Source organism: Meleagris gallopavo, chromosome 14 (assembly GCF_000146605.3).
Source record: "Meleagris gallopavo isolate NT-WF06-2002-E0010 breed Aviagen turkey brand Nicholas breeding stock chromosome 14, Turkey_5.1, whole genome shotgun sequence".
In the NCBI taxonomy this organism is placed as follows: domain Eukaryota; kingdom Metazoa; phylum Chordata; class Aves; order Galliformes; family Phasianidae; genus Meleagris; species Meleagris gallopavo.
The window spans coordinates 16,224,747-16,237,394 of record NC_015024.2 but is presented as its reverse complement, the minus strand read 5'-3'; the positions used below and the strand labels follow the sequence as shown (position 1 = coordinate 16,237,394).

Here is a 12,648-nt window from a genome sequence, read left to right as displayed (position 1 = left end):
GAGTTTCCATCACTGCCACAGCCCGAGGCCCGGCATCTTTGGATTCTCAGTTCCTCCCTCACGCATTGCCCTCATGTTCCAGAGAGCAACTCTGCATTTTCCCCTCTCAGGTTTCTCATTGTAGGAACTAGGCTGCACATGAGTGTTCTCTCCCTGCTCACTTGTTTCAGGAATCCCCATCTTCTGGTGACCTCAAGGGCAGTACCAGCCCCTTTGCTGGGCTAACCAACTCCACACCCATTGCTGTAGCATATCTCTGTGTTGCTGCCACAAAAGATCTGTATTTTTGCCAACCTTTTGTATTTTACTCTCACATTTTATTTTCCACAAGATTATAGAAAACTTGAATTAGTGCTGCTTGCCAGTCTGCAGCCTGTCTTGAATCCTACAGGTGTTCCAAAGACAGAATTGCTTATCTGCACAGAAATGCAAGGCTGAGAAACAGCTGCACAAGAAAACCTCTCTTCTCTATCCTGCTTTTGAGCTCCAATTCCCCCTCCCTCTTCTGTGACCAACAGAGGGGATTGAGATAAGGCAGGGAATATCAGCTTACTTTGCTGCTGAGATTACTTACCTTGAATACTCGGTGAAATTCTCACAGCAGGGTTGCCCATCCCTGAGGTTTTGTCTTGCTATGTCCCTACTGTGCAGGGAGTCAGGCCTGGTGGATGCTGTGCCGGGTGCTGTGCTGTGCAGTGCTGTGTGCAGTGCTGGTTGCTGAGCTGTGCAGTGCACTGCAGTGCTGTGTTGTGCTGGGTGCTGTGCAGCGCTGGGTACTGTGCTGTGCTGTGCAGTGCTGGGTGCTGTGCTGTGCTGTGCAGTGCTGTGTGCTGCCCTTGGCGGGTCCCTCAGTGATGTGAGCACGCCCTGCTCACCCCGTCCTGCTCCACCACACCTCAGCTGGATCTCTGGGATCCCTTCTCAAGCTTCACAAGGGCATAAGCCGGGTTTGGGGGCAGTAGGGGCAGCAGACCCCCCAGCACACATTCCTAGGGCGCTAGGCTCCGAGGCTCAGAGCCAACCGCGCCTCAGAGGCAGCTCCGGGGGCAGCGGGGCTGCGGAATTCTTTCGCGACAGCGACGTTCCCGCAGCTTCCACCTGGGAGCAGTTCCTACAACACGCGGCCAGCACAGACAGCCCCTTTTTTTTCAGCGGGCCAGCCTCAGGTGTGACAGAACGACCGCACGGCGCTGCGACGCAGGACGCGAGTGAGCAGAGCGAGGCGCTCAGCTCCGCGCCTTCCGCAGCCTCCGCGCTCCCCTCACAGAGCAGCGACCGTTAGGAGCGCTGGGCGCGTGCCGCCAGGCGGCGCTGCCGGGCAGCAGCACAGCGCGGGCACCTCGCGCACCGCAGCCGTGCGCGGAGCCTTGGGGCGCTGCGCTCTGCTAGAAAACCGAGAGCACCGCAGTAATCAGCGCAGCTGAGGTTTAAACATCAACACGGCAGAAATCCGAGCTGCTGTAAAGAAGTGACGTGAAGCTCTGACTTCAGATATGAGCCACTACAACGGACCGCTGCTGGCGGACACGCGAACAGAGCCGTAGCACAGCGCGCACGGCAGTGCTGCGGAAACAGACTTAGCAAGGGGTCACAGGTGCTTAAAGAACAAGTTTATTGACAATACCATCACAAATAAACGTCCTAAAAGAAAATTTCAGATATCTCTAAACTTAGAAATTTTAAAATTTTGTTCTCATTGGCAAAATACACCCCCCGAGGAAAAAAAAATAGAGATGTCGCTGCATTTTTTAAACTAATTGCAACATTTTGGATCAGTCTTTTGAATCCGTCATACACGTCCAACCCTTCAGCACAGTGAATATGAGTCCAATTTGCATTCTGCTTGAATCTGAAGAGGGTTTTCCTCTCTGCAAGCAACTCCACGAATCCTCTGCCTGCTTACAAACCAGTAACACCAGCAGGGAACAACTGCAACATTCAGTCTGGGCCAAATTATCCTGGTAACAACCACACTGAGATCCCTCCTGTGACACAAAGCACACCGTGTAGTACAGCAAACCATCAGCATGCATCTCACGTCGTTTTCTGTACTTCAGGTATGCGAACTTAAAGCCAAAAAGGGACAATGCTGATAAAAATGTACTCGGATGTTTCGTAACATTTATATTTATTGCTTTATATGAATACTGTATTGAAAGCCCAAGCATTCAGTTTACACACAGAAATTATACAATTATATACCGTTTCACAATGGCAGTGAGCACTCATTACAATCTACAAAAATCTACTTTACAGAAATTTAAAAATCCTAAATATCAAAAAGGTACAGTTGAAGAAAACAGGTATAAATTTGGCAGCCAGTAACTGACCGGGAGGTTGCAGCTTGCATGTCTTTAAATATGGGAACTGGAAAATATCGAGAGGAAAGCAGTAGTTGTGCTTTGAGCTGGTCTGAAAAAAAAAAACAAAAACGTAACACTGGCTGTCAAGGTAGCATGTTCAAAAATATTTAGTTCACTTCCAAAATGTTATACAAATCATGGTGATTTCTATGCACATCTAAACCTTTGTTATTTAGCTCAGGTACGTAACTACTGTCATATATTAATTCATCCAAGACGGTGGCGTGATCATATCAGTGCCATCTGCATACCTTAGAATAACTTTGAGACTTCTCTGTACTATTCACAATGCTCCAAGAAGCACTCAAAAAGGCAAGTACCTGTTCATTTCTCCCGAGATACTTTCTTACTGTATTTTCAAACATTTCTCCTACAAAAGTTTAAGCTAAAGTTTCGATTACAACGTTCTCAACATAAAGCACATTTTCTCATAAATAAATGAAATCCTTTCACTCAGGCACCTCAGAAGTATACAAAAGTGTTGTAATTTGAACAGTTCTCTTGGAATGTGTTTACTCTGGTGTTTTCAACAATATTTCCAGGGTTTCATATGGACCAGATCTTATTTGCCTTTTTTTTTTTCCCCCAGAGGCAAAAGAAAGTGCCTTGAAAGGTGAACTTAGTCTTCTCCTATAGAAAAAGTATTTGCTGTATTTATCTTTTGTAGAAACAGAAAAATATAACATTTCCCCCTTAGAACAGTGAGGGTACACATACGTGTGCATGCGTGCATACATGAGTGAAATGCAACACATTTTAAACACACAACATAAGGTTTCATAGTGTGTATTCAAATAAAAATCTGGAAACCAGCATGAAACCCCATAAATCACATGTTAAACGTTGAAACTGTAACCAAAATATGAAGTAACTGCTATAGCTGTCAGAAAAAGACGAGACAAAAAGCTTTCTTGCTTACATACAACTAGGTGTGGTAATCTCCAAAAAAGTTGTCAAAATTATAATTACCTTCCAGTTTAAAAACTTTTATTCTAAATAAAAAAAACTATACACAAACCACTGATTTGACCAAACGAAAGTTCAGCGGTAAGCAGGACCTGAAGGAGCTGGTATTCACAGTTCTTACCATATACAACTCTTTCAAGGTTCAATCCAAGAAGTTTATTTTACAACCTGCTTCTTTTGTAAAACTAAAGGTCCACTTTATTACATAAAATTATTTATACAGTGTAAAACCGGAGCCTTATGGAAAATACTGCATCTAAGTGTATTTAAATTAGTCTTGCTCCATAGGTTCATCTGCAACTTCTGTGGCTTCCTCACTGTTTTCCATAGGGGTTTCTGATGAAGTTTCTGGAGTTTCGCTACCATAGGACCCTAACTCTTCAGTTTCACTGCAGTCAGCTCCACTACTGACAGATCCACTACTTTCACTGTTGTCTGAATGTAAATCCTTCTCTGCTTGAGACTGATCAGACTCCTCCATCTGATTGTTCTCCTCAGAGGACTCTTCATTCACAGTTGATGACTCCGTGTCCTTTTCTTGATCTTTTCTGTCTGGACCAGCATTTCTGGGAGACATGAAGGACTCTAGAAATGGTGAAAGGACAATAATTACTACAGCATTTTTGAAGTTTTAATCCTGCTATTTTCCATTCCCAGCTATGCCAAGCAAAGTTCCTACAATGCAGAAAAAGTGACAACCCCAGATTTTATGAGATGTAAAATATGAGCCAACGTCATCACAAGAGCCAGGATCAGGATATTCAAACTGTCCTAATATATCATAAAATAAAATTTTGGATTGAATAAATAGCTTTACTTTATTAGTGCCTCAGTGGATAAAGATGCTTTAAAAAAAGTCACTTTTTCTTGCTTCCCCACATTTCCTTACTTGTCTTCTGATAATGCAGTCTTCTGGAAATGAAGAAAGGAAATCCTGACTTCTTGAAAAACGCACAAGGATAATGGAAAATCTCAGTTACCTTCCTCGTCTTCCTCCGTACAGTGCTGTCTTGCGCAAGTAGAATCTTTCTCTTTATCCTGAGATGTAGAGGATGTTTCCGTTTCTTCCCCCATGCCTAAAGAAACTTCACTGGAGGCAGATTGGTTTGGTGCATCCCTGGCTTCCCCTTCTTTGTCGAATTTAAGTCTTTTTACCTCATGCCCTTCTGCTTCTGCAGGATCATCTTCAGAATGCTTATTTTTTACTGGGCTGCTCTGAGCACCTTCTGAGTCAGATGCTGGTGAGTCACTATAAACAACAAGAGCAGCTGTAGGGTGTTTTTTTGTTTAAGAAAGACATTCTATAGCCTATCACACTTTTTTGTTTAGTAGCTATTTCAAATTAAACATTCTGCAGGAAAATAGTAAAACTTCCTTCATGTACTACAAGACAAAACCTCAAAATCCATTACTCCTGCTTCACCTGATTGTTGATGAAAACAGTGATCATGCTGCTCTGGTCGCTCTACATTCCAGACAGTTCCTACTGTCAGCTTTAATGGCAAGCCTTTATGAAATATCACATCCAGTTACACTTTATCATCTTGGTACAGATATGATAACTGGATTTCTGAACTCTATTAATATTCACTCTGCATTTTTACTACACATTCCATACACTTAAAAGATACATTGCTTTGAAAATTGGAGCTAGTCATTACTCAGCCCAAAAAGCAGTCAGCAAATATTTGAACCCTCCTGCAGATATTCCTCTAATTACATATAACCTGGAAGGCCATTCCCTTTTAAAGTATTTTCAAATGCAAGTGAAAAAAAAGACGAGAATAATAAAAACTCAAAATGTGTTACTTCTCACAAACCTGTGTTTCTTATCTTCTGTTTGCTGCAAACTTGATTCTTTATGTTCCGTGCTGTCCGGCAAACCGTTTGTTGTCATAGGAGTTGACAAAGAAACTTTCGGTCGATTTACTGGTCTGGGAGTTCCAGGACCATTTACGTTTGATCTTTAAAAATAATGACAATAAATTAATTATCAACTACAGAAAAAAAAATACAATAACAACCAACCAATCCTTTTATAAAAGAAATTTGCTCCTAACAGGTAGGAAGCAGCTATAAATCAGTTCCTAAAAGATCTTGGGAGATACAAGGGTGAGTACAAGGGTGAGGTGGGTGCACTTTCCTATTTTACTCAATAAAATTTCTAAGCCTCGAATGGAAACAGTATCACAAAAATTTTACAGTAAAAAAAAATTCTAAGCAACAAGCTTACAAAAGCATCAAGAGCATGGCATGTATCCCTACCATCCTTCTTCCACCCCTCTGCCAGTATTCCTGCCATGAGGCTATCTATTTGGGTTGAGAATAGGTAAAAACACAAGGGACTTGAGCCAGCTATTTCTATAACAACCTTCCTGAAAGAATTAACTCCTGATGTTAAACTTACCTCTCAGAGTAACCTGGTGAATTTCCTGGGAACATTACACCATTCATCCGATTTAAACTACTGGAATTATTTTTCCTTAAACAAATAAAATTAAAAAATAAGAATTAGAATGTTATGAATAAAAGAATATTCCCAAACTACTATGTAGTATACGTAAACACTTGCAGATCACTATTACCACTGTTGAGCTAACTATATAGACTGAAAACCAAACTCTGTGTACTTACTTTTGTATACAACTACTATCAGGAAGAGAAACACATTACAGAGGCACTCATTCTTCTATCTACTTACATATACTTATACTATACTTAGACAGTGTTGAAGTTCCAAGGAACTGAAAAAACATCATACTTACTCCGAAGATGGATACACACAGCTGACAACCATGACATTCTGTAATACACAAAAAATGTGTTAAGTGTTCAGAAGTGGAAACTTCTGCTCTTGACAACAGCCCAGAACTTCAAGGGTTACAGGATTTGGTCAATTGCTGAAGTGCTTTCAAACAAGTTTTCTTCAGAGATATCAACAGATGGAAAAATAAGAGAAAAATTACCTTGGCTCCCCTTCTACAAGATCAGACCATAATTACATTAAAGGCCGGCATTTTTGTGAGTGGACTACTGTCAAAGACACTAAAGCTCTAAGTCTTTGTACTTTCTAATTGAAGCGTCCTTGCAAAGCAAAACAAGATGTTCTGCAGTGCTGGAAAACTCCTGAATCGCTGAAGAAACTCCGTTTGTACACACGGGGTCCTACACTGCCATCAAGCACAAGTAGCTGATACTGGCACAGTCACACTTCCACTGCTGCACTGCTCTGAGCCCACATGAAAAGGGCAGAAATAATGAATTGTGTTTTGCTAAGCCACCTCTCTCTCATGAATGGCACTGAAAACTAAATCCATTTTAACACCTGGAAACCTAGCTTAAAAGTTAGGTAAGTTTGTCTTCTCTTAATCAACACTCAGAAAAATGGCTTTTTTTTTTTTTGCAGTGCCACCTAAATTAACCCAAACTAACCTTAATGAAGGATTGCCACAGAACTTGAGGTATTGCTTCACAGAACTCATTTTGGCTGATCAGTGCTTTGCAAAATCCATGTTAGCATTTATTACTGACCATGTTCTTCCAAACTTGCAAGAATACGTCTGACTGTATCCTCCATAACAATGAAAAAAGGCCCCTTTAAAAGCTAACTCTCGAAAAGTTAAGCTTTCTTTGACTGAATATTCTAAATAGAAACTTAAAGCTAATTTTGCTATCGAGAAAATTCAATGTGGGACCACATTCTGAAAGTCTGATATCTACTTTTGAAAGATCCCAAGTCTCAACAAAGACGATGAAACACCATTAAATGACATCTGTGTGCTTTTATGAAGGTACACTGTGTGACATAAAAGGATTTAAAAACCTGGTACAAAAGACACTGTGGAGAAGAAAGGCTTCTTTCTCCTCCATCTAACCTGAATCCAAATGTGAAAGAAAGTAAGAGATAAAAAAAAATTATTTCAGCTGATTATTTGATTGTTTTCAGTTCGGCCTCAACACGAAGAGTGGCATTATACCCCTCAGTAACTACAGTTTGAGAACTCTACACTGATTAGGAAACACAACAGTCACAATCCTCATGCTCAAGTTTTACACAAGTTGTTTCACGTGTTCTTTTGGTGTTAAAACATGCAGAAGTAACTCATACAATTAAGAGTAGCTACTAGCTATTCTATGACTACAAGCCATACTGAAACCAGCAGACCTTCGGTAGTAATCTGAAAGTTACTCAAATAGTGATTGTGATGGTTTAGCTGCGTGTTCTCTCAGAAAAATACATACCTTTTCCACACCTCTTAGAAATTTGTCAGTTCCTGTGTAATTCCTCCTAGGATCTGTTAGCAACTCACAGAGTCGCTGAATAGTGAAGGGGATGCTGCAATGAAATAGATTTATAACAATTTAATTTTATTTTAATGAGTATGACTGCAAGGAAGCAACAATATTATTGCTTCCCCCCCTTATGGAGAGGACTGAAAAGAAAAAAAAAAGCACTGAAATTTGTTATTATTAGCAATATAGGATAAGTCAAAGTCTTATTTCCCTTAATTTCATATACTGAAATATTCTTCTGTGCTCACCATGACAACTCTTAAGTGGTATCCCAAAGAAATCATCCCACAACTCAATCCATTAGAATGATGAAGAAAATATTTAACTTCAGAAATCAGATAATAAACACTAAAATAGTTGAAGACTGTATTTATTAGATAGAACAGAAAGGGAAGTGATTCAAAACAAATTTGAGTCATACACACTAGATCTAAAAAAAAAAATTTCTCAACTTGTAGTTTATTTCATGTTTTACAAAATACATTTACAGAAAAAGCATTAAGTGTTGGAATTACTGGAATCATTAAGCTTTAGTCATTACAAACACTGTATTTTGCCACAACTGGACAGTACACTTATCTATCAAGGCACATCTCAAAAATAATTAGAGTAAGATACACAAGTCTGTGATATCCAGTTTGTACTTCACTTTCTGACAAGGCTGCACAGTTTCATCCTGCTTAGATGAGAAACTGACCTTCAAGTAAGCAATGCTTTACACACGTTGACCTGAGATGTCATACACTTTCACTGTAAATTCATGTACAACGTCACAATTTAAACGAAGCTGACTTTTCACAAAATGAAATATTTTACGTTGATTCAGTAATGATCATTTATGCATTTTACAGTTGACTATTTCAAGTCTGACATCAACATTTCAAAAATACATCTAAAAGAGTATTTGATACAGTGATATTGAAGAACCAGTTAACTGAGAATGACTGATACACCAAATGCAGAGCATCATCAATACAAATGTGCATACATATACATGTGTATGTACACAGTGCTGTGCTGTTATTTTTTGTAATTCAACTTTTATTTTCTAAAGAACTGAGTACACACAGCACCTGAACCCTGATTTATTAATTAACGCAGCAACTCTAGCTTATTTCATTAGCTAAAAAGCCATATTGTTAAAGATGCACAGATCTACCACTGGTTGGGTGAAAACATGTCAGCACAGCTACCATTAATCATACTACAGCACAACTCTCCAACTCAGACAAGCAGAGTGACCAAGTATGAAGGCTCTAATTGCACTGTCCAGAACTGTCTGTGCATTATGTTACTGAGGAAGTTACAAATTTGAGAACAGAAAGGAGATGCTGGAGTGTAACACCTTTAGCCCGAGCTCCAACAGAGCTACCTGAAAAATCAGACTGACCACCACAATGACCCTGCTAATAAGTTAATAACTTCTATTTACCCTGAATTATACCATACTAACTTATCTTTACTTGACTTTTAGGAATGGGAGATGGTCAAGCTAACGTCCATCAATCAGCTGCAGACAACTAGAACGCTGCCAACAAAGCACTGAACCAAACATTGCTGCTGTTCAGCAGAACACCCGTAAGTGTTCTGACATCCAATTCTTCAGGACACAGCTTCTGTGTCCTGGTTCTTCAACTAACTTCCAACCCCCCCACTCAGTCACACACAACCATTCACTCCATTTGTTAACTGCTCCACACAGATATAGCCCTAATTGAACCTACTGTTTCTCATTTTGCCTTTGGGATGAAATGTCTTTAACTGGAGTCTTTCTGAGGTTTTTCAACTGTCCATTCAAATTCAGGTTACTTTAGAGAAACAACAGAATTTTAAATTATCTTTCATCAACCAAACATACAAAACAACCTGGAGAATCTTGGCCTGGCTCAATTCTATTCAGCTGTATCTAACGTGGCATGTTGGGAACTTTGGGAGTTCAAGTCATGACACAACTTCTGCACGTTGGTACAGTTCTGGTTACTCAAGAAGTAAGCGAACTCAAGGGTGTGAAGCCCAAAGTTGCACTCCTATTTCATTATATTAAACGCTCAAATAAAAGCTAAAACCAATTCTGCTTCCTCCTAAACTTTCCATAATAAGCTGAACTTTGTTTACTGAGCAGTAGATGGCACCAAGTGTCACAGTATCACATCCTTTGCATATAATTTGTTCAACACTTATAAATCTTTTTAGCTTGCAAAATCCAAACTAGCTTAACTGCTGGTTAATTATGAATTCTTCCGTTTTAAAAAAGCCTGTAATTTAAAAATACTTTAGCAGGAACTGAAATTGGTATAGGTCTATACACAAACACTAATGTGACAGTTGTGGGCAGTATGAGCAATGATCTTTTTCAGTGCTTAGAGAGATCACTGGTTCAGTGCACAAACTGCATGAGTGGTCCTAATCTGTTCTCTTCGGGTAACTACTTACTGTCTTAAAATTCTAAATGCTGTCATTACAGCTAAAATATTCAGTCTTGTTCAAAATGAAGACCAAATTCCACATGCCACACAGTTTAATTATCGCTGAGGAAACATAGAAAGCAGATAGAATGCAAAGCACATTAATTGAATTTGTATTACGATTATAACTGTTAATTTTTTGGATGCTATGATGCTCCTGCCATCTAAGGTCTCCAGTGACCGACTTGTCAGTAAATACAGCCAGGTTAAACCAGTCAGTCTCAGATCTCTCTTATGAAATCTTTCTGTTCTGCTTTTAAACAACTACTAATAAGCACATCCTAACAATAAACTCACATCAGATGGCTTCATTCTCCACCACGATACCCTGCAATGACATGCATGTCTCAAAATGGTAAGAAGCCTAAATACAGACAACTGCATAAACTGAAATCAGGTTCTGTTACATTTCTGAACACATATTCATACCACATATGAGACAGATTTCTAAATCGTATCTTCACTGCAGGAGCTGCAGTTTTTATTAATATAACTACTCCACAATCCTAGTTCCTGAAACATCCTAATTTATTCTTTTCTTCAAGACAGTTAATGTACACAGTTTGCTTCCTCAAAGCCTAGATTCATCCAGAAGAATGCACAAGTCAGACACTCTTCTCAAGTGGTACAGCAATACAAGAGAACAGCACAGCCAGAGTAAGCTCCACGCCTGGGTCACCCAGAGCTTTGTTTAGTAACTTGGGAACAACAGGAGATAACAGCAGCCCATTCATTAGCATCCTCAGTGTGGGAACATTACAGATTTTGTGGGCAGCGAAGCATTAACAAAAAGCTGGGGGAGGCAGGAGATAGGCAGACTGACACACAGAATGGGTTTATTTTAAATTGCTTCAGTGTAGTGCAATATTGGGTAGCAGTGCGTTCTCTCTTAGAACTGTCTTATATAAGAGCAATCTAAAGCCTTTTTTCTTTGTAAGGGAATCAGACCTGACTTATAAAAGACACGTACAATGCAAGTATATTAATTTGTATGGGAGAGTGACAATAAAAAACATTAACCTAACATCAAACCACGGCACTAAGGATGTGTTAGCAACACCTCTAAGCTGAAATCTGAGGGTGAAAGAGTAGGCACATCTTACAGTATGCCCACTGATTGATAAGCTGAGAAAAATGCTGAGTAAGTCTCTCATAATCAAATACCGAGTCTCACAAGCAGAACGACTCAACTTACAGCCAAGTACAAAATCCAGTTAAGAAATAAGAGAAATACTATGCAAGCTATTAAAATTACACAGCAAATAAAGACACCCTTGACAAAAAATAAATCAGGAGCTTTATTTAAAATGAAACAGAATTTCCAGAATTACAAAAGCAACAAAGGGTACACACTTGAGGACACAGTCAGCAATAGATTGAACAGCACAAGTCTCTCAGCCAGTGCTGCCTCCACTATGAATTTGAATCTGGCAGGATTTAACAATTCAAAACCAGGTATACCTTGCCTCCTTGCTGCCCCACGTTTATCACAGCGTTAGTTCTTCAAAGCCTACTGAACTGCCACAGGTTTAAGAACTGAGCACCTAAAGAATCTGTTCAACTAAGTATTTCAAAATACCTTGAAAGAAATCTGACTTTAATTTAAGCTATTTTACTGCAACATGAAAGTAGCAATACTATCCCTCATCAAAGTATTTGCTAAAAATCTACTGATACGCTGAAAAACCTGAGGTGGTGGACATGCCACAGAACATCAACATTTTCATTCAAATACCATACTGTAAGTTACTATTGTATGTATTATTTTAAAAGCATAGTAAGAGAAAGATGTTATACTGCTATGATATTTCCAAGGTGTACATTTAGTTCTGCTCATTGATTTAAGGAAGTGGAATGAACTGTCAAAGACAGAGCAGGATACTAAGGTTAAAAAAAGATCAACTATTTTTCTAATCCTGAATTTAGGCAACAAATATTACATACCCATTAAATCCAGTGACAATTTTCAGGATTCTCTCTTTCATCTCTTCGAAGGGAATATACTCCACATTTGGATTGGGAGGCCCTCTTGGCTCAGGAGCTGAGGTTCTGAAATCATCCATTACTTTCTCCAGTTTGAAAATGAAATAGCCTTTAAATTGAGACCACTGAACCCTGCACAGAACACAAGAATTAAGATATATGCAAGTCAGCCATAAAGCCACAGAAAAAGCAGCATAATTTTATGACTGTAAAACTAAGCTCAGGCTAGTATGACAACTGCACGATGGATGAAGCAACTAAGGTAATCTTACTTTGCTTACTAAATTTAAAGCATGGTAATTATTTGACAAATTACAGCAAAACACTGTTACAAAAGTTACAGTCATTAACAACAGGGTAAGCCAGTTCCCCAGCAAAACCATACAAACATAGAATTGCCCAGAAATTACACATTTCACACTACCCCTGGGCTTGCAGTGCAGCCTCAAGTTTTCATTGAACTTGCTGGGAGTTTCAAGTCTGGAAACCATACAGCAATTGTACCCAGCGTTGTCTTCTGTTACCAAACCCCAGGAGAGGCCTTTTGTAGTTGACTGTTCTGCACCTAGGCACTCTCA

At 39.5% G+C, this 12,648-nt stretch overlaps 1 protein-coding gene across 1 annotated transcript; it reads right to left on the bottom strand.

Annotated features, from left to right (window-relative positions):
- Nucleotides 1–2,116: 2,116 nt before the first annotated feature.
- PPP4R2 (protein phosphatase 4 regulatory subunit 2) lies at nucleotides 2,117–12,270 on the bottom strand (the record flags this gene model as incomplete). The annotated part of the gene is made up of 7 exons (XM_010718765.3): nucleotides 2,117–3,914; nucleotides 4,310–4,578; nucleotides 5,150–5,293; nucleotides 5,737–5,811; nucleotides 6,095–6,132; nucleotides 7,572–7,665; nucleotides 12,032–12,270. Coding segments are annotated over 7 exons (1,173 nt in total), but the record flags the coding sequence as incomplete, so codon positions are not given.
- Nucleotides 12,271–12,648: the final 378 nt, after the last annotated feature.